Source organism: Thunnus maccoyii, chromosome 5, assembly GCF_910596095.1.
Source record: "Thunnus maccoyii chromosome 5, fThuMac1.1, whole genome shotgun sequence".
Classification (NCBI taxonomy): Eukaryota; Metazoa; Chordata; class Actinopteri; order Scombriformes; family Scombridae; genus Thunnus; species Thunnus maccoyii.
In genome coordinates this window covers 32,848,926-32,875,911 of record NC_056537.1, presented here as the reverse complement: position 1 = coordinate 32,875,911, position 26,986 = coordinate 32,848,926, and the positions used below count along the sequence as shown (strand labels likewise).

Here is a 26,986-nt window from a genome sequence, read left to right as displayed (position 1 = left end):
TGTGTGTGTGTGTTCGCAAAGTGCGCTTGCCTCTGGTAATTTGGTAATTACGACATTTCCAACAGTGCTGTGAATGCAACGTCAGTCAATCTCAGGACGATGCGTCATGACGTATAATTTCAGCGCCATTTTATGATGTTTTTAGCAGCATGGCTAGATCGGGCTAATGCACAGTAGAAACAAATGCTGTAAAGCATTTCCAAGCTGGTGCAGGAATATAAAGTTGGTTTTCTATGTAATGGCGACATGACTTCAGCTATCCTTTCCGCTTTGAATATCCTAACGAAACCTCTTAGCGGTAAGTGAGTAGTTTGACAGACTGAGGATAACAAAAGTAACTAAAGTAACAGCAAATGTACCAGTTCATAAATAATAATGAATAAATAACGCTATAAGATATTATGGGTGTCAATGTGCAGCATTTTGTTTAAGTTAGCTATAACCTAACATATTTTATTATTATTATTATTATTAATAATAATAATAATAATAATAATAATAATAATAATAATAATAATAATAACAATAATAGTGCATTTTATTTAAAGAGCGCTTTTCAAGGTACTCCAAGAAGCGTTAATGGTAAAAGCGTCACGTCAAGTTGCGAAAAACTCATATTTACACGTTTTGCTTTTATTACAGTGCACTGCAATTTAACATGACAGGGAGCGTGAATAAATTATACAAGTCATTTATTTTAAATTCAGTGCTTCGTGGGTATTTATAACGCTATATGTGTCGTATTGCAGCATAAATTACGTTGTAACTCATTACGAAGAAGCATAGAGTGACATTCGGCTAAAAACCAAATATTAACGGTAGGGAAGTTAAGTTCAGGTTAGTAGGTTGACCATGTCAATTTCCAGTTGTAATATATGTATTTCTCAGTATGTACCACTTCAGACAGAGATACGAAGTCAGAGACTTGGCCGGTGTTGAGAAGCTACTCGAAGCTATGAGCTTACATGCTGCAGAGCCGTAAACACATTCATTTCAGTTCTTACAGTTCTTTATTCCAGCATTAGCAATCTATTCATTTGTCTGTATGCCTGATGGTGCTTGCTTGATAATAGTTTTGCAGTGTGATGCAACTTGTAAAGTCATGTACTCAACAGTACTGTTGTGAGAAAACATTGAATTATTTGTATGTAACCCACAATGCTATATGTGTGTGTTATTGTGTGTAGAGGTGTCTGCACATGATGCTCAGTCCTCTCAGCAGGAGGCGCTCCTGGAAGCTCTGCGGGCCAACAGAGCTTTGCTCCTGGAGCAGCTCCAGAGTGATGGGGGCTTTAAGGAGGTGAGGAGGCTGAGGGAGGAGGCGATGGCTGAGGCGCACTGGTTCTCTAACGACACAAAGGACACTACGTGGAGCTTTGTCCAGGAGTGTCTCCTACTGCTGCTCACGTTAGCTCGACACCTTTCTGCTGAACTTGAGCTTTTCAATCAGACCCCCGCTCCCTCTGCTCCTAAACCACGCACCCCTGAGATGGCTCCACCTTTACCTCCTGACGTCCTCAGCGTCACCCAGCAGAAGACTCTCGGAGCAGCTCTTCAGTTTGTGGTCTCTCTTGGGCTCAGCCCTTACCTGGCACCTGGAGTCGGCGTGCCACTGGGTCGCAGGTCAGCGTTTGGTGGGATGGTGGAACAACTGGTCTGTGGAGGGGCGGTGTCGGCAGTGGGACGGCGCCTTCTGACCACCGTGAATGTCTTGTTGGAGTTGGCAGAACTATCATCTCTCGCCACACTAGTGTTCACGCGGCACCTTGGGGATGTGATGGCAGCGCTGTGCCAGCTTGGCTACCAACCACACCGGGCAGATGGATGCAGCACTGAGGAGGAGAAGGTAACACATCTACATATTGGTTTGGTCTTGCCTGTTGGACAGGTAATTTATGGGCTACATCAGTTATTACAAGCTAGTTGGTGACATTTGAAATCTGCTTTCCTGTGAAAAACAATTAGAGTTACAATTAGATTTAAATCCAGTAAAAGACTTCACATAAGTCCCTGTAGTTACCTAATGGTATTATTTTTGTCAAAAATCCTGGCATGCTTACGATGCAGGTAGACATTTGAAAGACTTTGTTTTTTTTCTTCATGCAAACTTTTCAGATGGAGGAGCTCAGTGCTGAAGAACGTAGAACTTGCAGGGAAGCTCTCAAAAGCCTTCTGGGAAAAGTCTACCAGCCAATCGTTATCAAGGAGCTGCTCATCCTACAAGGTGGACCCAAACAGGTATGTATGTGTTTTGGGAGGGATTATGGCAGAGACAGCTGGAATAAGAGGTGGTAATAGTCTGCTTTTTATTTCAGCAATATTTGAAAGGATTATATTGTGTTGTTGCTGCCTCTTGGTTACATGTTTATTTTATGGGTTCAGGGATCATCTCAGTTTAAACTGAACTCACCTGAATGACAACTGCAAAATAGGAAAAAGCATATTTACTTTTTCCATCTGACGCCCATTAATTCACCTTTTTATGCTTTCAATTGTCCAATTTCAACAATTGATCCTTTGAAAAGAGACATTTGTTAGTTAGTTCCACCTGGCTGTCAAGTGAAATTTAAGGAAATCTGAAATTAAAGCTGCATATATGGATTATTTTTCAGGCACTCGGGTGCAGCAGAACAAGCTATAAATGCAACATGTTATTGCTGAAATGACATAAACACGGCCTATTATAACCTTAAGTTAATATGGTGAACATGTTTCATAACTTTTTATCCATTGTTAATATACTATAAACCTACTGATAAGTGCAGCCTTAAGCACGGAAAATCTCAATTGAATAGTGCAATCGTTTTCTGAATGTCTGAATAACTTTGCCAAAACCATAATACTGTGTGACCTTTACTGTCCCTCATTCCAGTCCAGGCCAGTTGGAAGCTCCAGTGGCTCCAGCAGCAGCAGGGCAGGTCTGGGATCAGCTCCAGCCTGGCTGAGGCGTCTGTGCGGTCAGCTGCTGTCTGAGCGTCTGATGCAGCCCAAGGGGGTCCAAGCTGTAGTCAGAGCCATCCTGGAGGGAGGTACAGGTGAGAGGGGGGGGGGATATACAGAAATAATGCATGTTGTCCATCCAACCAGAACAAATACAATTTAACTCTATCACACTGTGTTTGCCTGTATCATATCTGTCTTGTATTTTACATTTTGAATCATTTCACAGAATTGAACTTTCATTTGATTCATCCGAATCTAACTGAAGTGGTGTTTTTGTCCTCTAGGGGGCGAGTCAGACTGGAGGAAATGTGACGGTGTGGCCAGGATCCTGGTGGCCTGCCCGCAACAGTCTGCCTCAGCAGACAGCTACTACAGACAAGTCTGTCCTCAGGTCGGATCAACACACAAACACACACGCACACACACACACACACACTGGAAAACACTAAACTGCAGTGCAAACAGAAAAAAGGTCTTCATCAAACACAAGGTCCGTTTCATTCAGTCGTCTAGTGTAGTTTGGGTGGATCAAACAACGCTCACAGTGTGTGTTGTTTCAGTTAAAAAAATATATAACTTTTCTTCACTAAAATGACTAGACCTGTGTTGTATATTTTGTTGAGTTGTGTATTTAGATGATTCCAAATGTCTCCAACAATGTTCAAATCCAGAGAAATCTGTCATTTTAATCAAAGAAACGGCATGTTTCATTTGGTCGCTTGTGAATGGCGTCATACTCCCTTTGTGCATGTGTTATAAATTGACTTTTTATCCAGTTTTAAGCCACATTTTTACGATACACTTTTTAGATCTTGGTTGTTTTTAACTATATCTTTTAACCAGATGAAGGAATTTAGTCATCAGATGTCTGGATCTTAAGTTATCAGTGAAACAAGCTGAGCAAATGTTAGCGGCATGTTGGCTCACAGCCTCTCCCGACGTCCTGTTGTGTCCACTAAACAGCGTGGGATAAACACTGATTTTTAACGTCAAACTGCTTTATTCAGTGTTTGACTGCAATGATAGCAATAGTGGATGTTTAACAATGAAGACAACAACTCCCATGATCCCACGCTAATTCACAATGTCATCAAACTCTGTCTTTTATTTTTGTTTTGATTGAAGACCCCTAGCAGCAGAAGATTACACATTGTGCATTTAAAAGATAATTCCAGTTCTTATAGTTTGAGTCTTATTATTATGGCTTTGGTCTGTTTGCGCAGATCCTCGACCTTCTGCACTTCAAAGACAAGCTGACAGCCCAACAGTTTCAGCGTGTGGCCACCAGGGCGGTGCTCTCTGTGGTGCAGGAGAAGCCCAGCTTTGCCCAGCAGTACCTGCTCGCTCCTCTGCTCGCACCTCTCCACCGCTGCACCACTGCTTCCAGTCAGTAACACGGCCAACTTAGCACACTGTCATGTGTTTGATGTTAAATTTAAAAAAAACTGCTTAATGCAGCTTTTAAGTAGTCTATGTTGCCATTATTTTTCTTTCTTATACAATAATATAAGCATATATTTCCATTTGCCATGTTCACTCACAATAAGTCCTTTCCAGCTCAGTTACACCTTGCATCACTTCATCATGCATCTAGTAAACACAGTGTATTAAACAGTGAGTCCAGAGATGTGCAGCCTGTGTTTATAGGGACAATGAATTTCCTCCATCAGGAGAACAGATGGTAGCTATTGCCCTGTTTGTTCTGCTAGCTATCATCACTCTATCCCAAAACCAGCAGACAGAAGAGGAGTCAGATCCCAACACAGCTGAACGCTGCTCTACATGTGTGTGTTTTCCAGATGACGCTCATTCCCTAGTTGCTGTGGAGGAGTGGGAGCTGACACGCTGTGTGGAGGACGTGTACAAGGTGAGGCAACCCAAAGGTCTCCATTGTATTCCACACTGATGTTCAATGGTAATCATCGCAAATTCCCTGGAAAAGGCCTTAATAATGTCTTACTGTATGTCAGACAAGACACTGAGAACGTTTGTGTTTTGAGTAGTACTGTATCGATCCTAATATAAGACAACCTCCCCTTTCCCAGCAGCTGTTTTGGAAAGACTTTTTAAAGATACACCACATTTTCACACTCATCCTGTGAGAAAAAAGTTTCCCACAGATACTATTAATCCAAGGAGAAGATTTTCCTCATCCTCGAAGTATTTTCTTTCATAAAAGCGGAATATCACATTTAAAGCAGAACATAAATCCCACATTTGTTTAGCTTGTCTATCAGTCACATAGTCACACTCTCTCCTGTCAGTCAAAATGATTTTCTCTGGCAGTTAGCATTTTTCCAGTCTTTTTGAGCTCTTCATCATCTGTGACATGCAGCAGTAATTTTCGGCTGCTTGACAGATAAATTTAGTCCTCAGTGTGTTTCTGCAGTAAAGACGTCGTTTTCACGCGTTCAGACACTCCTGCAGGTTACAACAGACTCACTATTAATAGACTTGGATACACTTGCTAGCCTGGAAACATTAAGGATACAAACAACCCATAATGCATCACTCTCTGCAGTAGCCGGTGGTGTGGTAGTGGTTGCTCTGATGTTGTGAACATGAAATGTTCTGGTCCTTGAATATAACATAACCCTACTTTTTCAAATGTAATTTCCACAATAAAACATGGTTGGTAATTTGAAACCATCAGCATATAAAATCATGTACCCAGAATGCCTCAGTTTCATGGAGAATAGCACATGCACTATTTATTATGAGAATCCTAAGAAATGATCTGAATAGTAACATTTGCATTTGCAAACAGATTTAAGAATCTCATTTATGTTCACTGCTCTGCATAAAGAATGAGAAAACTGTTTGCATATTGTATTCAAAGAATTATGAAAAAAAAAATCCTGGATGATATGATTGTGTTAAAAGGCTGTGAATGATAATATTGAGTTATTGTATTTGCAAACAAGATAGATGTTTGTAAGAACAAACAAAGTCAGAATTCTTATGAATAATAGTAAAAAAAAAAATGGATTGATGTAGATGTAAATAGTTGTTTTTGCCTCTCACTCAGTGTTGTTGGTGTCTGTGTCTCTTGTTGCTGTCAGATCTGGGTGGTGGGGAACAGTCCATCAGCTCCTCTACTCAAAGCTCTAGAGGAAGTCCTTCCTGTGATCTTCACACTCTTCTGTTTCACCAAGCAGAACGTCTCCCACCTGCGGTAATCTTTTCCTTTGTTATTAGCAGAGATTTTCATGTACACGTACTGGTCCACTCATTGAAAAAAAAATGTTAAAATGCCCGCAACTAAATAACTCTCTGCATGGATACTCTAGCTTTCAGGCAGTCATTTGTGTTGTATCATTGCTGATACCGATTGGTCCGGACCACCGGTGGTTCGGACACAAGCGCGTAACTTGAAACCTGACCAGATAGATTCTCACATGATCTTGTGATCTCACAAGGTAAATTGATTTTCATAGCGTCCTGAAAACTGAAACTGGCACTGTGGAAAATAGTCAGCAGACATGTAAAGTACACATGGTTCAAAGATAAATCCTTGACAGTTATAAGTTCTACATTAAGACACAGAAAATGAGCTGCATGTGTATGTGCTCTGTGGTCCACAGCGCCTCCTGTCAGGAGATCTTGCAGTGGTATCTGCACCACAGTGAGACGTCTGCAGCCCTGCCAGCACTAAGGCGGCTCTCAGGCCTGCAGGAGCAGAAGAACATGTTGGCGGCAGACTTCCACTTCACCCCGGGCAGTGATGGAGGAGCAAGGCTCAGCTGTAGAGACAGCTGCAGGTGACTGACACTCAGCTGCTTGGGACAGAAACTTACAAGTGATCTCTGTGAAAGAGCAAACAATGTATTGAATTGGGCCAATCAGCAACAGTAAAAGAGCCACCCATCATTTATATCTCATCCGTCATCTGTTCTTTTTGTTTTCAGCAATGATCACTGTCCTTTCTTCATTTCTCAGTGTCCTCCCTCACTGTTCTGTTGTTGTCTCCCAGTGATGAAGATGATGCTCTGTATGAGAAGCTGTCAGGGGAGCAGTGGAGGCTGGAGTGTCTGATGCAGCTGCTGGCTGAACTCAAAGACAGCGACCTGCCTGGAGATTTCTTCCTGGATCTGCTGCAGGTAAGCAGATTTTGATTTAGTTTTAGTCTTTTGACAGAAAAACTTAACTCATTTGATTTTTGTTGTTTGTAGTTTTTTTTACTCTCAGTCTTTTAGCTTTTAGCCTTCTAAGCATTATGAGGCTACACCTGTCACCATCTTGTTGTGTACAGTTTCCATGGTTACAAGTGTTGGTTGGTGTAGAAGGCAGTGTTTACTTGTTGACACACACAATGTCCACGTGACTGTGCTCTGTAATAATCCAACAGACTGACTCTCCTCAGTAATCTCTGTGTTTGAACATCTAGAGGAAGATTTCGATTGTTTACCGCTGACATTAATCCTGAAACTGACTCATTCCTTCTGAAGGCAACAGGAAAGATAACCAACTGAAAGTAACGTTAATGTTACATCCACATCCACAGCACTTGATGATGTTACATTAGCTTAGCTTTTTATAAATGTGTCTGTGCTGCCTGCATGTTTTCCTAGTTTGTCTAGCTGTTTTCTTGCTGCGTCTTGTTTCCTTGAAGCACTAACATCGGATAACATTATTGACAGAAACAGAGAGTTACTGAATACAAGATACTTCTTATTAACAGTAGAGCAACGGGTCAAACAGCTAAATCAGCTTCTTAACAAGAGGTATTATTGGCTGCTGGAGGAGACTGTTTTACTAATCAGGAGCTACAGTGTGTAATTCTACATATGTCATTAAGACTTTAAAGCCCCGTTCACACATGCAGTCTATCCCTGAAATGTTCAGGAACATTTCCTACATGAGGTCATGTGCAATGTTCCTGAAAATAATAAGAGACATCTTCTGCTGCGTACACATAAGTCTGGTCTTACTCTATCTTCTTCTTCTGTTGAGTTTTATGGCGGTAGGCATCTATAAGTGTTGTGTTACATCCGTCCATCTGCTGGACTGTCCCGTGCCCCGTCTATTCCAGCATTGTCATGGCATGTGTGGAAAAAGCGCCGGACGGAAATGTTCCTGAATGTAGCTGCATGTGTGAATAGTGAAAATCACTAGTGGTGCCTGAAAGGTTATCTCAGTAATTTACCTCAAACTATGTGTGAAAGAGGCTTTGACATTAGAACAGAAATGACTCCTTTTGTCCGTCTTTCACATTATCGTTTAGTTTTTTTTTTTCATTGACCAAAAATGTAAAACATTTCAAAATCATTCTCATTTTCAAAGGTTTTAGTTTTGATTTCGTTGTGGGAAAAAAAGACTGTCAAAGATTTTTTTTTGTCATAGTTTTCAGCGATGAAATTAACACTGAGGAGTAAAGAACAGTGAGAAAAAGTAAGCTTTGTCAACGTTCTGTTATTTCTTTACTCCTCCCACAGGAGCTGACCAGCTGGGCAGCAGCAGAGGAAGAGGAAGAGGAAGAGGAGGAGGAAGAGAAGCAGGAGTTAGACGTGTCAGCCATGACGCTCCTGGAGGTGGAGCAGCAGCTGCTGGGTCGTGCTGCGAGGCGAGGCCAGAAGCTGGCTTTGCTTCAGGTGCTGGCTGTGATGGTGGAGTGTGTGGAACATACTGTGCTGCTGAGAAAAAACACGCAGGTGAGATAGAAGGAGCAGAAATGCAAAAAACCCAGGTTCCTCAGCCACTGTAGTGCAAAACCAAAGTTGTCGTTTGTTTTCACAACTCTAACCAGTCACAGCCGGTCTCCATTCCAGATTTGAGTGTTTGCATCAGCAGGCTACAGCTTTTAATGTTCATTCATTTCAACTTGAACTTATTGTCCATAAGAGGATTTTTTTTTTTTGGCAGCCGGGCAAAAGACAGAACACAGTCTTGAATATAAAACATGATAAATACAATGCAATGGTTGTCAACAAACACCTGCTGCCGGGTGCTGCTCTTTAGCTTCTCCCCTCTGGGTAAATACACCAACCTACTCTTACAGTCACAGGTAAAAAGAATACATACAGAACTGGATATATGCCACACCTCATTTACCCTGCAGGGGCTTGTATTCAACCCCCACTCTACACCTCCACTGCCATCAGTATCCACCACCTCTGTGTTCATCATGAAATGCTCTTGGGCCTCTAGACACTGAGACAAGCTGGAACCTGCATATTTAACTATGTTTTGGTTTAATGAATACAGTAGAGACTGTCACATTAGCAGAGTTTAAGGTGTGTCTCTCATTAACAGAAATAACTGTGCTCACATAGACCCTTCCAGTGATCATTAGCAACTAGAGACAGTAGCTGTTAGAGGCCTTAAATACAATATCATTAGACCAGACACTGTGGCATCCTTTGGAATCTTAGGAAAAGCTTGGTTTTGTGACCCTTAATTTTTTTTGTCAGAGCCTTGTGTCCTTTTATAAAATGTTTTTACATATATGGGCACAAATTGAAACTGTCCTCTGCCTCCTGCCCAGTGGTTGCTGGGCGACTGTGAAGAGGGTTAGGGAGATAAAGAGAACGGACAGATGGATGGTCGATTGAAATTCGAGAGATGAAATTGCGTGCAATATCTATTTGGGGGCCTTTCAGCTGCTTTCAGGACCCTGTGGGTAGTTCAGCCATGATGCCACAGTTAATTTTGATATTTGAAATTCACCTATCATTATAGTGTTCTTGTTTCTGGTACCGCATACAGATCTGCTCTGTAAATCACATGTCCTTTTGCTCTTTTTGTGAGAAAAAGCAGTATGCAAAAGGGAAAAATGAATGCTTCATATTGTGTGGTTTCACTACAACACTCTCTGTTTGTGCCTAAACTGTAATCAGCATAGATAGCTGCATATAACCAATCAAATCATTTCAATCATCAGTAATTGTCGGTGTGCTATCATTGGCTGACGGTGATACTGAGTCACAACACAAGAGCTACAGACTGAACTGAGCTGCAGGCCACAGCAGTCTTGACGTTAATATCTCCTTCTTTTCTACAAGCACACTTCAGCTTGTTGAACAAGTGAAACAAACATCCACCAGATAGCTAACTAGCTTACCTACAAATGTCAGCATCAGTCAGTTTAGATGCTAAATGTTTGTCTGTCCTCGGCATTGTTAGATACAGTCACCTGTGCAAGACGAAGCTGTCAATCAAGCACATACACTCGCCTGCCCACTGAGAGGAGCATTCCTGATGTATCTCCAAAAACTTCTTTCAATCATACAAACCAATACTAATGTCAATTTAAAAGCGTTTTGACTGCAAAAAAACACTCCAGTTGAACTTTAAAGTAAAAAAAGTAAATTTAAAGTAATTACTGCGCTTGTGGAATGTCGAGACTAAAGTGACTTTTACTGGACACATTGGCTGCTGTGACCCGTTTGTAACAGAATCAGTAGTAAAGAACAGCCTTATTTCCAGCCCATTAACACTAAAAAGACAAATGAGAATCAAGTGAGAAGCAAATGACTGCCAGAAGAACCCATGGTAATCTGTTCTACTGGCTGTAGACGGTGCACAAGCCCACACAGGAGGCACGAAGCCCAAACATTACAGAGGATTCTGGCCTGGTTGTGACTGTCTCTGTGTCCTAAATTCATGTTGTGTGGTTGTTTTGCTCAAGGATTAAACGAAATGAAACCGATGTTGCAAACTGCACTTTGTTGTTAAAACTGCTGTCAGAAGAAATGTGACACCAGCGTCTCACCCTCTGTTAGGTGTTAGCTCGTCCTCCTGGGATTGCGTCGCTCTTTCTTCAGCATATTTTTAAAAATCAGTTGTTATCCTGTGGGAGTTGTTTTAATGGAAGCAGGCCACATTGAGTCATACTGCCGCACAAAAATAGAATAGTTGCTCTGTGCAGTTGATGAGAAAAGGGTGAGAAAGGAGGAAAGTGAACATGCACGCTGGCTGGCTGGCTGGCTGTAATTGTAGGGCCCACAAACATTCCCTCACAGATTAAGAAACGTCTCTGATAAAACTGGCCTTACTTCATGGATAAGCTCTTATTTTTAGCTGTTTTACCTTTGGATGTCTTTATAAGGGTTTAATGTTTTCTGGGAAAAGGTTTGAACAAGTGTCAGACTTAACTACTATTACATTTAGCTCTAGCATAATATTTATTAATTATAGTCCATTTACAATCTCCCTCCGAGAGGTTTAACTTCTATATTTGGACCCTTTGTTTCTCTTTCTGTGAATTATTTGTATCCATGTTTCTGTTTTCCTTTCCTCCAGGTGGTGGACTTCATGGTGTCCCTGCTTCAGAGGGCCTGTGTAGGTCTGGATCAGGCCTCTGGTCCCAGTCTTGGAAACCCAGTAGAGAGCCAGACGCTGAGTATGGGGATGGGCCTGGTGGCTACTCTGCTCTCTGGACCTCAGGTAGTCACTGCTGAAAACTACATCTACTACTTTATACATGTTGTGGATCTTCTTCGTGAAACTGTCGGCTCATTTTTATTTGATGTAATACATTTAATACATACAGTGATGTCACTGCAGCATGGCTAGAGGTCAGTTAATTGTCTGTTGCGGTTAAAGAGCTCCAGTGCAGCTGACGGTCGTGTCTTTTCTGACCTCCAGTGTTTAAACATGTCACTTTGTTGCAGTGGTGATAAAAGTGCACAGGGTGTGTCAGTACATCACTGTTGGGTGTGGTTAGAGGTGCAACAGGACACATTTCTTGCCTCATTTGATTCCACAGACTTGAAACTTTTAACCACAGAGGGCAGTAAAGCCTGCTGCTCTGTCTGCTGTTAAAGGGGATCTCCATTGATTTTACACATAAAAGTGTGTTTACAGGTGTTGTGGATTTGTGGATGTTGTCATCTCATCTCTAGCAGCTCCAGGCTACATTAACCGCTACTATTATAACACACCCGAATCTCTGAGCAAACTGTCAGCGGTCAAGTTGCATTGTTTTTTTGTTTTTTTTTTACTGTCAATCATGGGTCCAACAGTGTTTTAAGAGGGTAATGCTAGATTGGGTTGAGTACTCTTAAGTTACTCTGTAAATGACAACTCAGCTGCTTCCCTTATAAGGTCTGCACTCTTCATATTTTAACACACAAAGACATCTATGGTCAGCAGTCAGGTGTCCATATGAACAGAGAAAGAGGTTTTCCTCACTGTAATCATTCCTCCTGTTCATACTGGCTGTTAAAAGATCCTTCAAATGTGCTTTCAATGGAGGCCAAAATCCATAGTGTGTCCACACAGTCATTTGTGCAAAAATGTATTTAAAAGTTGATGTGAAGCTTATATGAGGCTTCATCAGTCTGAGTTAGTCATATCAAGTGGATATCTGACACTTTTACAGTCTTTTTAGCATCAAATTCTCTCTTTGTGTTTCCTTGGACAGTGTTTCCCTGTTGAGCTGTGGTGGAAGTATAGTAACAAAAAGAAAGACTTTGGCACTAAAAAGACTGTAACGTTGAAAGATATCTACTTGATTTGACTAATTTGGATGCTGAAGCTTCATATTAGCTTCAAATAAACTTTTAAATACAGTTTTGCACAGAAGGAGGACTGTGGATTTTGTCCCCCATCACTTACATTGTAAGTGCTTTATGAAGAGATCTTCTAGTGGTCAGTATGAACAGGAGGAATGATTATGGCATGAAAAACCTATTTCAGTGTCCATTTGGGTATTTGGATTGTTTTAAGACAAACTTGAAAAATTGTGAACCTGTCCTTTAAAGAGAAAGACCTATTTAAAAAACGAAGAAACATTAAAAAAAAAGAAAAGAAAAGGATCAGGAGATCTGTCAGACTGCAGATACAAAGAGATGATATAATCCAACATAGAAACCAATAATCTTAGAAGATGAGTGTTATATTTAATAAAAATGTTAGAATCCTCTGAGGGAAGCCTTGTTCTCTCTTAATAAAACCTCTCTTCCTTTTTTGAAATTTTCAGCTCACTGCAGAGGACTACTCTTCTATGTCGAGGCTGCTGTCACCACTGGAGACATTATCTCAGAAGCACCCTGAGGTGGTTGTCCAGGAACTGGCCTCAAACCTCAGAGCTGTTATTGCCACCCACGGTGCCTACCGGCCTGAAAACCTCACTGCCGCCACTGCTCCAAGCTCCAAAGACTCTGAGACAAAACCAAAGAACAACAGTGTGCCTTTAAAGAAAAAGAAAAAGACACAAACAGAAGGAAACGCCTCACAGACTAGTCCTCACTCTCCTCCCCTGGACACTAACACTCCCAGCAGCACTCACACCAGACACCCAGTGTCCTCTGGAGGGTCTGTAGCAGGAACAAGACCAAAAGGTGAAGGAAGGAGCTCTGGTAAAAATGACACTTCCCCTCCTACCAAGACCTTTTCTGATTGGCTGCTAGAGGCATGTGACCCAGACGTGCCAACTAGAGCGTTTGCCCTGAGGGCCCTGACCCGGATGGTGCAAAACGGAGACCCAGAGGCTGTCCAGGCCCAGGAGAAGGTCCTCATCGTAAGTTGCTTGGTCACTTACTTCAACTTTTTTTTGCCCTTGTTTAAGCATTTAGTCAGTAAAGATGCTCTGATATTATTCTTTTTCTGTGCACTTGAAAACTTGGTTGGTAAAAAAAAAAAAAGGTAAAGGTATGGTAAAGAAAACAGAAATATAATGAGGTAGCTTACCCAGATGTGATACCCTGATACTGTTCTTGATATTTTTCCCCATTTCAGCTCCTAGTAAGTCAAAAATCTGAATAAACATGTCAGCTAAACAAGTATTAAAATTATAACACCATTGTGTATGTGCTCAGTGGTACAAGGTTTGGTCCTATTCAATACCTCCTCATTACCAGTGGGTATCAACAGCCTCTATGGCCCTGATAGATGCTCCTTCTATGGGCATCCTGTTTTCTCTTCTGTGCACCAGATCCTGGAGAGGACTGGACCAGTAGAGCTCTGGTCAGGTGTGTTTGTGTGTGCATTCAATGCAAATGTCGGCTGTAGTCTTTGTTTCAGAATTCTGCACCAGAGCTATTTTTATGGTATAACAATATGCAATGAGTTCAGAAGAAAATGCTGAATTGTGTGTCAAAAATCAGATTTCAGAACAAGGTGGGTCATTCATTACATTAATAGAGAAACATTTTCAGCCATCATTAGGGTGTCTTTTTTATTGATGAATATAGCCATCAGTGGTATACAGACATCTTCACATAACAAGACTGTTGCTTAGTAAATACGCAAACATTAATTAGGAGTGCACATTTTTCATTATTAATTCAATTGATGGTTGGTAATCATTTTTTTGAAAAACCTAATACTCTGTAGGTATTAAAGAAAGTTCCATTATGGTGCACCAGTAAAACTGACACGCCCCTCCAGCCGGCTGAGACAAAAAGGAGCTTTTCTGATATTTCCCCAAAGACCTTTTTTCTTCCTTTTGATAATAAGACTATTAAAAACTATTAGAGATGACTAAATTGGATTTCAGTTGGACTTTAAATATTTAATTGGGTCCAAGGTCATCTCGCAAAAACGCAGCATTTACATTGAGTTATGGGAAAAAGTCGGACCGGGTCCAAGCAGCCATTCAAGGTGCTGTGTGGAGATGCTTCCAGACTGACTGCTCGGACAAAACAGCAGCAGCAGCATGTATGTGTGCGTGAGGAAGCTGTAACTGTAGGTGGAGGTATTGTCTGTGTCTCCTGAGCAAATAATAAATGAGGCAGTTGAACCTCTTCCCCGGTGAGTCAGAGGGGACAATGGCTGTCTCTAGGGACTTGTTAAGGTGGGATGGGCAAGAAAGGATAACAGCTCATTTAATATTCTCTGTAATGAGAAGCCCCCCACTGTGTGCACCTTAGATAACCATCCACCCCCATACTGGCACAGCAGTAGATATTGATTTTTCTTTCTTTTGTGTCATATTTTGGGTGGGTTCTCTCGTATGGTACAACGCAAGGACCCCTTACAGTACCTGGGGGTAATGTTTGGATTATTCCCTTTGATAGTTTGTCTTACAGTTTTAATGTATTCAGTATTGTGCCAGTATTGATCCTCTTTGGTAATATCAGCAGGGAAACTCATGCTGGTGAAAGGTTTGAAGTTTTTCTCACAGAAATGGCAGAATATTCCCAGTAAGGTACAACTGAGATTCATATATATATACACCAGTGTATGTGGTGATTAATCAAGCAGATTGTATGTCTCCTCCAGCTCCTCTTAGAAAACCTGGAGCATGAAGACTCATTCATCTACCTGTCAGCGATTCAAGGTAATATGATGGAGCAGCTTGGCCAAATGTGATGCTAACATTGATTTTTGTGATTATCCATCTACAGATATGGTCTGTTTTTATTCACTGGTAATATTAACAGCCTAGCTGGAACAGTTGTCAGTATCTCTTGAAGGTAGATGGACTGAGTGTGTACTTTTTGTAGGACTGGCTGCACTGGCTGATTCCTACCCTGAGAGGATCCTTGAGAGGCTCCTAAAAGACTTCCAACATGGTCCCTCACTCCCTACATCCAACAAGGACCACTCCCTGGAGACCCGCCTTAAAATGGGTGAAGTCCTGATGAGGGCGAGCAGGGCTATGGGTGAGCACGTTCATGTTTGTATGACTGCATTTCACTTGATACCTATTTCCTGACTGCTAAGAAGGTATAAACTCATAGTTTTGTGCTGGCACTGTTTCTTGGTGAACAACAGTGACTGTGCAGCACAGTGATTTTCTTAAGTTTGGTACCATTGTGTCTGTATAGAGACCAAAACCAAAACCCGTGCTCACTGACAGTATCTGGTAACCTGCGCTATAGCAGGAGATGCTGCACCAATGTTCTGGCTGAATAGATAAACTGTTTTTCAAATAATTACAGCATGTAACTCCAACCAAAAATCACAGATTAGCACCCACCGACAGTCACATTTTAACCCAGTAACTACTCCCACATTGCAACTCTGTACGGTCTGTATTGAGTTAAAGCTGCACTGGTCAATATTTTTTTGTGAACAATAGATTAAATAACTACATCTAATGTGAAAGGTGTTGCTGATAGTGACAAATCCACAGAGAATTATCACCAACTCTGCAGTTCCCCTCAGCTTTCAAGAGCTTTTTAGCATCTGTCAGCTCATTGTTTTGGTTTTAAAGCTCACAAATTGACTGTTTTGTTCACTTTCATCTCTCTCATCAATCTGGTTTCCAGCTAGAGCAGGCTGCTATTTTCAGCAAAAAAGCTCTGATAAATCCACTGTATACTATCTGCTCCATCCCAGACAGCAGACAGACAAAGTTAGCGACTAGCTGGTGAACAAAGTGGAGCATTTAGCTGCGAGAGTTGGTGGAGACCAAAACAGAGCTAAAAGAAGAGTGAATATTGGGATTACATTAATCAGGTGATCACAAACCCAACTTCAAATGAATGTTAATTTTGCTCTACTTCTGGATGTGTAAATAGGCAACTGTTTGCCAACACATTATTATGTCATTATTGTGTTTTCAGCTTGTTGTGCTGCCCCCAAGTGGCCAAAAAAACAATTAAAACAGCTTTAAGAATATACAGTGAGTGACCGTACACCCCATGCCTACCTTTAAACACGCAACATGTTTAGTGATGTTTGTGAGATAAATTAAATCTTGTTTGATGAATCTGTAGCTGAGGCAGACCTATGAGTCTATTTGGAGGGTTGACAGAGAGAATAAAAAATGTTTAAAAAGCTTTTATGTGCTCAAAAGAACATAGTAATTTGACTTTAAACATTGAAGGAATGATAATATGCCTTTTAATGTATGTGTCCATGTTTGTTTACATGCATGTTGCTGTATGTGCATGTTGCGGACAGCTATCGGCATGTAATCACCACACCACAAAAACCACAGTGCAGTCTTGTTTTGCTTGCAGATCTGTGTTCAGAAGGGACCCTGTGTATCAGAACCTTTCCCTGATAGAAAACCCTGTTCTGTTCTGTTTTTTTTTTCTTCACTGCTTTTATCTGCCAGATTGCCATCGTACCACTTCCCTGGGACAATCGGGGGGTTTATATCTTTGCAGAGAGATTGGATAGAGCTTCAGTTTGCTGCACAGACATCCAGAGAGCCTCTGTGTTTGTCTTGAACCCCCGGAGTGGCCAAGATTTGCCTTTTGCCAGGCTGTCATTTGTAAATAAGAAGGTTTTCTTAATTGACTGGCCTGGTTGAGTAAATGTTGAATACATGAATGTTTGGCTCAGCTTTGGTTTTCTCCCGGTTGCTGGCTTATTGCACTTGCAGAGAAGCACTTGCAGAGCACCATGAGCTCTGATGAAGAACGTTACAGCAAATTATTTCTCAAAGATGTAGAGTTTATTTATATGTGGGGATGGGACGTACTGAATAAACTAAATACAGTTCAGCAAATTTAGTAGCAGCTGAGGGAGTGTTGCATCTGTTTACTCAGGTGTATTTGTGTGTGTGTATGTTAATCAACGCAGGCTGATAAACCTGCTGACTCACACTCACTCAGACACAGCGATTCTCTTTCATTAGATCTATTAGAGCCGTGACAGTCTATTGAGACGCTCTGTGTGTGTGTTGTTGGTTTGAATCTTGTGATTCTGAGAGAGTGCTTGGCAGTCTGAAAGCGTAATGTAGGACAAGTACTGTTTCTGGATCAGGCCAATATAACCAGCTGTAACCTACAGACACACACACACACACACATACACACACACAGACAGACACGGGTCAAGCAGGTCTTACTACTACTAGCCAGTCAGCTGGTTGTCTCCTCTCCATGGAGGCTGTTGGCGTCTCTCCCCTGCTGCTTGGCAGGAGCAGCTGTAGTCAGCTCTGTTCTTTGTATGCCTGCCGATGTAACAGTCAACCACAAACGCAGCTTGTTAAACCGAGCATGACTACACTGTAAACAACAACTTTGGCCTTCATTTCTCTTTATACTAACTTATCACTCACCTCACTTCTACAGTAATCACCTTGTCTCTTTTGTTTTTTTTTTGTCTTAGTATTTTGGCACGTTACTGAGCTGATCTGCAACTTTAGCTACGTGTTGTACACGTGTCTTGCTTTCTTTGGGAGCGCTGGTCGTGCACATCCTCAGAAATTAATGCTATGCGTCTGCGAGATGCAATGTAGCTCATGACTGGTGGGGGCAGTATCAGACAGGCAGAAAGTTTTGGAGAGAAACTCAAAGAGATCATCCGCTGCTGCCTGCATTTATATGATGCCCCCATGCCGCTCCACAGTCATAAATATGCATGTCAGAATAGCTGGCGTCAGATTGCTATGACGGCGCTGCTTGCACTTTTTGTCCTGTGATCGCAACATTAATAATATAGTAACCTCCTCGAGTGCCACCATGGTTTCTGTTTACATTGTGCAAAAGTGGAAGGATGAGTAGACCCTGATCTGCCCTCTACTGGATATACGTTTCAGTCCTCCAGGTATACACAAAGTATGTGACGTTGCAGCGTACAAGTTGGTAAAGAGCAAGTATATCAGTGGCATAACTGATTCAATGTGTTTTTCCTTATGGATCTGTAGGTTGAGGCTAATTTCTATTTTGCAGTTACCAAAGATGAATATGATCCCAGTCCACATTTTTTGTTCTCTCATGTTAACCAGTTGCCAAGTCAGAGCTGCAGTATATAGGCTACTTCTCATAAAGACTCTTACATGCAGGGCTTCCTATAGTATATTCTATTAAAGGCAGAGTGCTTAACCTGACATAAAGACAGCCTCCACTAACATTAGAATAAATGATTACACTTTTATGAAATGCCACATATTTAATGAGAGTCAATTGCTCATGCCATTATATAGTAATGGCATGGATAACACAATGAGATGTGTTGGGCTCTTCCTGATTCAGCCTGTATGAAAATGATTGATATCAGGATAATGTCAGGACAAAAATCATCAAATAGCCCATTCAGTCATATTCAGGTGGAGGTGAGTTGAAGTTAATTTTAAAATCACCAGCTGGACACATTTTACTCAGAATGCTCTCCATCAAATTGAAGTAAGTCAGATATTGACTAGCTTGTATTTTAATGTCAACATGTCATGCGGTTTGCATCAGTGACTCTGATAAGAAAGTTATTTTAAGGAATAGTTGGGAAATTCGCTCATTTGCTTTCTTGCTGAGAGTCAGATGAATGGAAAAAGACACAGTCATGTCTGTAAATAGAAGCCAGCAGCCAGTTAGCCTAACTTAGCATAAAGACATGTAGCCTGACTCCCATCTAAAGGTAACAAAGTCTGCTTACCAGCACCTCTAAAGCTTATTAATGAACACATCATATCTTGTTTGTTAAATCCATACAAAAACGGAAGTGTAAAAAGTAAAAGCTGGGCTTTTATGTGAATTTATGTGCTGAACTATGTCCAGGGTGGAAGCAGTAAACTCATGAAGTCTCTGCTTGTTGCCTGGCAACTACCTTTATCATACAGGCATGAGAGTGGTATCAGTCTTCTCCTCTATCAGCAAGAAAGAGAATAAGCTTTTGTATGTTTCTGGTTATATTTATTTTTGGATTTAACTTAAAGATTCTTCATAGTTCTAGTAGTGGATGTTATTTGGCGTTACAGACTTCAGGCCTGACAACACATGCATCTTTTTAAAACAGCTAAATGAGACTAAACCTGAGATTTGATTAGTTACAGCTTAATAAAACATTAAATACTGATCGTTGTGAAACATTCTTTTGGTGTTGCCCACTGATGAGCACTGATATGTCCATAGCCTACATCAATTATGGCTGTTGTAGTTTTTCTTTGCCATGTACAGTAGTGCTGCGAATTGACTATGCATAGTGGTGATGCATAGCTATGACGTTGTTGAATTAAAACATTTACGGAGGGGAATTAAACCATCCTGATGAAATGAATAAAATAAAATGAATTTTATGTGACAGATAATGATTTACACACTGTTACATACAACACAGTCATTGTGTTTCTTTTTCCTAATAACAGACAATTGACTTCATGAACAAAAATCATAAATTCTAGCGTTGTATTTTCACTTTCACATGTTTTACTGTTCGTCAACACTGAATGTAATGTACTGGAGGCCACGCCCACTGTGAGCATGTGACCACACCCATCCCCAACTCCCCTGTCCCGAATTTCACCCATTCTCATCTGGTCACCCTAATTGTATCTGATAGATAATTTACTCTATATGTTAGCACTGTGAATGCATCTTAGACACACACCCTGAGAATTAACCTCATCTTCCTCTCCTCTCCTCCTCCAGGGGAGCTGGCACCCCACCTCGGTCGTCCCCTGCTGGCCGTCTTCCTTCAAGGAACAAGAGACCTGGACCAAAGCGTCCGGGCCAGCAGTCTGTCCAACCTGGGGGAGCTCTGTCAGAGACTGGACTACGCACTGGGGCCGCTGGCACAAGAGGTGAGAGTGAGCTCACTGACATGAACCCTCTATGATCCTCCTGGAGGATCTGGGTCTTTGCAACAGTAAAAGACAGTTATCCATCAGAATCATACATCATGACAACTCAAATGTAGTTCTAGTAAACGCCTTAATCTGTGTTTTAGATCAGCGCTAATGGTAGCACAGCATAATTTAGACTGCCAGTACCCATAACAAAATGCAGATGCATTACACTGGTTACTTACTAAAACCAAAGACAAAGACATCAGAAAAATAGTTTTAAAAATTGACAAAAATATTCAATTTGTCCATTTTGTTTCCTTTAATAAGTGGCTTTGGTGTAAATGTAATAATGCACCGTATAGTATACTCTAATAAGAAAATAACAGATTTTGCAGAGGGCATTCTTCACCACCTCATCTTTTATTGACTACCTCATCATGCATTAGTACTTTCTGATCAAATATAGCAAAGAATACAGAATAAAAGTTACACTGTGAGACAAATCTAATGTACAGAGACCCTGTGTGTGTGTGTGTGTGTGTGTGTGTGTGTGTGTGTGTGTGTGTGTGTGTGTGTGAGAGCTGCTCAAACATGAATACACGCCTGCTCACTTTGATCAGAGTCTGAGTGGACAGAAACTCAATCCACATTTACATGTGTGGGTCCCAGGTTGCCGCAGTGGTCAGAGGCTTAAATAAAGATGCTGCCATGTATGTGTTTTTTTTTTTTTGAGGGGGGGGGGGGGGGGGGGGTGTTCGCCATAGCCTGCTGGCATGAATAAGCAGCACTGTCAGCTTAATGAACAGGGATGCTTATTCATGAACCTGCCCACTTTTACTTTTTTACCCTGACTCTGTTTGTGTGTGTGTGTGTGTGTGTGTGTGTGTGTGTGTGTGTGTGTGTGTGTGTGTGTGTGTGTGTGTGTGTGTGTGTGTGTTTGTGTGTAAAAAGAGATGAAGGGCCCCTGTCAGTTTAAATGTCTGACCAATACGTCAATCGATCGTGTTAAGTTTTGGGACTGACCTCAGCAGTGTAAGCCTGTAGCTGACTCGGAGTCTTTGTGACAGCCATGTGTCATGTAAAACACAGCACAGTCCCAGATGTTATCACCACTGTAAACGACTGTGGTATTGAAGTACCCATGTGTGTGTGTGTGTTGTGCAGCTGAGCTCCTGTCTGACTGCTCTGATAAAGACAGAGAAGGAGGCAGAGGTGAGGAGAGCTGCCGTCCACGTTATTGCCCTGCTGCTCCGAGGCCTCAGCGACAAAACCACCCAGGTACATACACACACACACACACACACACACACACACACACACACACACACACACACACACACACACACACACACACACACACACACACACACACACACACACACACACACACACACAACCTAGTATGCAGGACACTCATACACTCTTGTGCACTATTTTACATCAAAGCACACAGTCCATTTTTACACCCAAGCACACATATGGTATATTCTCTGAACATGTTTTTCTGTCGTAGAAAAATCTGTCTGCAGACGAAGCATTCAAAGCAGGTTGAAGCCCTGACTTTTGACTTGCAGGGAGCATTTCTTCATATGTTAACCTCAAGTCTTGGAACTCTTACAATGTTTAACATAGATAACCAACATCATAACAGTATATAAATAACATAAAATCACAAAAAGCATGATATAGAGTTTAAATATGATACCGAAATTAACCAAATCATATCATCATCATTGCTGACAATTTACTGTGAGGTTTTTAGGGTCGCATTGCAGTATATGGCAATTTTAGTGGCGTCAATTACATTGATGCTGAAACCTCAGGAACACTCACCTCCTCATGAACAGGTGACATTCATCAGGCTGATGTAAGTGATTTATGACGAATTTGTGCAGTTAAGAGTTTGTTGAATCTGACTTTGAACACTCATACGAGCAAACCTCACAGATAAAATACAAAAATGTTCTTACATGAAGCCCATAGTGTCAGTAAGTTTCCCTTTGACCTTCAGGTAAAACTGAATTAATCACCCAGTAAGTATTGTGTTTGTTCTCCCTGCTGACTTTACATAGCACCACCACTTATTTCCTGTTCAACAACAGGAAATAAGTGTTTCGTCACTGGTAATATTCCATCAGAACACAGAGGGATAAATGATGCTTTCAGGTAGCTGCAAAGACTCCAGGAATGGAAGGTTGTATGCTGAAAAGTAAATATTGGGGATAAAACCTTTGAAAACTGTACAGTGATTTCATCCTTTTCTTTACAATCTCTCGTATGAATATTAGTAAAATGCTCTTCAGTTTTTATTATGATTTTTGTCAGTGAAGAAACAAGTGTATTTCTTTGTTCTTGGCTTTCTGATGAAATAAAATATATGTTCAATATTTGCTTCTACGTAAAAACTTCTCAAACTTGTTCTGAAGAGCCACCAGCTTTTATAAACTTTACTTTAACTGTGATCTTCCATAACCTCTTGAATCTACTGTGTACTTCGGGTGATTGAGACCAATTTAAGGTTGGAGCAGGTGTGTGGATATGTGTATGTGTATTCACTGCCATTGTGTCAACATCTACACAGGGGCCAAAAGTTCAGAGTCATGAGTGAGGACTCTTCAGTGTTACCATGTGAACCATCGTTTAAGAATGTCTCCTGTCAGATGGAATAGTTTAAGACAGTCCAATATAATTTAGAAACTACCCACAGAAATTACCCACAAACCGGGTAATTGTTTATGCAAAGTGAATCCATATTGTCTTGTTCTTCTTGGGCTGATGGAATAATGTGGTTCAGGGTGTGTTTTTGAGAGTGAGAGACTGTTCTTACAAAGCATGACAGATCCTGTAATCTAGTCTCAGTTTCCCTGTGGTCTTCACTGGGATTATAGACTGAATGTTAGCTTCTCACAGAGCACAGGAAGGACACTCACTCCAAACACCATGTTTTAGAGTCACACCAGTTCTCTGTCTTTATCACTGTTTCACGTTCCTCAGTTTTAACAGTCAGTTTTAACTTATTATAAATATTATTTTAATAAAATCCCAGTTTCTATTTTTCGGTCTTGTTAATTGAATTTTGTTGTAGTCACCCCTTGACAACTGCAGGAGTACAACACTAACCCTGCTGGTATATCTATTCACAACACTATAAGGCACTCAAAGCAAATGCACTCAACAAATGGAAGATGTGTCAAAAAGTAAATTATCAGTTAAATAAATATGTAAAATTAGAAAGAACAAAACATCGATGCATCAAATTGTATTATCAGGTGAAATCCTTGCAACCACCACTCAGTGGGTTGTAAGACTTCTGCAGTGCACTTTTATAATCGAATTCTTTTGTAATCTAATTGAGTCATCAAACTAAAAACGACATTTTTTCCAAGTTCCCTGGTGACAGTCAAAATGCAAAATAGATGCTTGGTTGGGCCGTCACTTAAAGCAGCTCAGTCTGCTTTCACTCTGACACGTTTCAGCCTTCTTGCAGTCTTAGCTTGAGACCCAGTTAAAAAGATCTCACCAGTTACAAGTCTCACCATGGGACCAACACAGGCTTTGGTTACATACTATTTAACAGAATAAATGTATAGTTTTTTTGTCTTTTTATGGGATTTATGGATGAAAATAAACATCAACCTTATCCTTTCAATTGCATCGCATACAAGCTGCTAAATTCACATTTAGGTCATCCTGGAACAAAATTTGGTGAAAACAGTCTCTCATCTTTAGACCCAGTCTGATTAAAACCTACCAGCAGCATCAAAAACAGTAAATAAATGTATTCTTCCTCATGTGGTAGCCCAGTGGAAACACACCCACATGAGAGCTGATGGCCGCTGGCTCAGGTGTGATACAGCTCTTGAGCCTCTGCCACGACTCCAGTCAGCTGTCCAGCTGCTATTCCCAGGCCAGGTCCTGTCATTATGCGAACAGCTGGACCTTACCAGCTGTACAGGGCTAATAATACACAGAGTGACATGAGAACAGACAGGGAGACAGACCCTGGCAGACGACAGCACAAAGGTTAGGCCAAAGTGGAGAAGAGCAGGCCGGGTGAAGGGCTGTGGGTGGTGGAGGATACGGTGACCCTGATAGCTCAGCGCACTCCAACTTTAAAAAATACATGCAAATACACTGAAACAAATGAGGGAAAACATAGTCGTCAATTTGACAACACATGCAAAGCATTTAGAAAAAATGTTACAAAGTGAGAAAACATAACCAAATGCAGAAAACACAACCACATGCAGAAACGCACTGCAGATATAGAAAACACGCTGCAAGTTTATAAAACACAACAAAATACAGAAAAACACTGCAATTACAGAAAAACACTGCAATTACAGAAAAACACTGCAAATGCAGAACACACTGCAAATGGAAAACAAATCTAAATACTGAAATGCACTGGAAATATAGAAACACCGCAAATATAGGAAACAACCAAATACAGAAACATACTACAATTATGGAAACGCATGTGCATATGTTTTCTAACATTGTGTCTACACTGAAAGTGTCTCAACCATGTTTTTCAGTTGTCCATGACACACACACGTACGCTGTTATGTTAATCAATACACCTGTCTGTATAATCACAGTTAGTGTTTAATGACGTTGGTGCTAGCTCGTGATTGTCTCGTCTTAGTCACGGAAAAAAAAGGTAGTTGAGGAACATATGTTGTCATAGTTTTCGTTAAAGAAATTCACAACGCTCAACATCTCCTGCAGTGGCCCTGGTAGCTCAATGCCCTGCAAGTTACGCTGTGCCTACACAGAAAGCGTAGCATGAGCAGCACGTTAGCAGAGCAGCAGCAGTGAGTGCTCTGTCTGTGTGTCTACACTGGAGGAGTTCAGGTGCAGTGTTGAGTTTAGTCTCAGTCACCCACGTCTGGAAGGGCTGTAGTTGCACATAAAATGTAGGGAAAAAGACTCCAGGTCACATTTACATGTATATAGTGTGAGTAACATGTGAGCCATTACACAGCCTGTGTAGACAGCTATGATTAAAATAGCAGTGTATAACGTTACCTTTCCTTATCATGGTTGTTATTCTAGCAAACCTTGCTTTGTTTAACCTTTAATATTGTAACAGTGTAACCTCTGTCTCTCCCTTGTGACTTCTCCAGGTTCTCAGTGATGTTTTGTTGGATCTGTACCGAGCACTAAAGTGGGTGGTTCGCTCGGACCCGGATGAAGTCACAGTGCTCCATGCTCAGCTGGCTCTGGAGGAGCTTGATGACGTCATGAGGAGGTTCATCTTTCCCAAACAAAAGCTGGAGAAGAAGATTGTTGTCCTGCCATAGAACTCAAATTTTATTTCTGTGCGGTCTTCATAACCCCTACATGATTTGGACTTTATTTTTATGTACTAATGGGCAGTACTGGTTCTGCCTCCATGTGAAGTGGACTCTGTGTTGTCCTCAGAACAACAGACCAACAGCCATCAAAGTCTTTTTTTGAAGACCCTACACCATCATGTTCTATTGTACAACTGACAGTCCACTGCTAAAATAAAGTTTCAATAAACACATATTCTCCTGAAATATTATTATAGAATTTGTCCAATATGTAGGCATTACACTGTTTTGAAACTGCTGCCACTATTATACTCAAGATGTACAAACTAGTTCTGACAGCTTATTATTCATCACATATCAGCCAAACACTTTGGACTCATAATTAAATAACAGTCGCTGATAATTCAAAAGAAAACTCTTATTTTGGCAAGATTAAAGGGGCACTCCACTGATTTTACATGTCAAAATGAACTAATTTCTGTGGCTCTGCATTATGGGAAACGTAGGATCCAGTATTTTCAGAGCTTGATATGAGGAACCAAAACTCAAGATGCCTTTGCTGCTTCGCATTTGACCTTTTTTTATGTGACTCTAGTGAGCCCCTAACTTTTTGGAAGTGCAATACTGAATCACTTGAGTGCCCCTTTAACTAAACACACAATTCACTGACATACAATTTTTAAATTATTTCCTCAAATGCCAGAGTGTGTAAAAATATACATCCCTTCAAGAAGTACACGTTAATGATGATAATTACTTGGCTTTGCTTCTCATCTTAATGCAATGTTTCAAGAACATAACAAGGTTTTGGTTTTTCTACATAAAGTCAGACTTCTGCAGCATTATGGTTACATCTTAATGTCAGTGAAAATATGGTATCAAGCAGTATATGCAATAATTTATTGTTTGGGATATATTCATACAAACCTTAAGTGTAGAATGGCTGGACTACTCTTAATAAACATGTAGGGTCCACCAGGGTTTGAACAGAGTAAAGCTCAAGGCTGACAGAGAGGAATGAGACATTCCTTCTTTTGTCCTTCATCACCCCTCTCATCAATTGAGCAATAGGCTAACAGTGTATGAGGCATGACCTTCTTCGTCTCTCCCTCTGTGTGTGAACATACAGCAGGCAAACATGACGGCTTCAGCCTTGTTTGCAGTCCATGGATATTTCCCCTGATGCGGAGTCAAGGTATCACTGTGGCAGGCACTTAAGAAGCACAGGCTCTTTCATCATGGTGGCAGATTTAGGCTTCTTCACAACACCATCACCAAACTATGGCTCTTAAATCACACCTGTGTTTACTCAGGAGGTTATGCATTTTTCTGTTTGTGCCACCACCAATAGCCTGAAGGGAGATTTTTAACAATAAGCCAAGTAAAAGGGAAAAAAAAG

General features: G+C 41.0%; 1 protein-coding gene across 1 annotated transcript; it reads left to right on the top strand.

Moving 5' to 3' along the window:
* Nucleotides 1–116: 116 nt before the first annotated feature.
* On the top strand, nt 117–25,820 carry tango6 (transport and golgi organization 6 homolog (Drosophila)). The gene is made up of 18 exons (XM_042412534.1): nt 117–298; nt 1,188–1,846; nt 2,116–2,238; nt 2,873–3,035; nt 3,228–3,334; nt 4,167–4,329; nt 4,743–4,810; nt 6,006–6,118; nt 6,528–6,704; nt 6,917–7,043; nt 8,379–8,594; nt 11,185–11,328; nt 12,866–13,405; nt 15,109–15,166; nt 15,333–15,491; nt 20,151–20,302; nt 21,452–21,565; nt 25,417–25,820. The coding sequence occupies exons 1-18, from the start codon at nt 247–249 to the stop codon at nt 25,591–25,593; spliced, it is 3,312 nt and encodes a 1,103-aa protein (XP_042268468.1). The 5' UTR covers nt 117–246; the 3' UTR covers nt 25,594–25,820.
* Nucleotides 25,821–26,986: the final 1,166 nt, after the last annotated feature.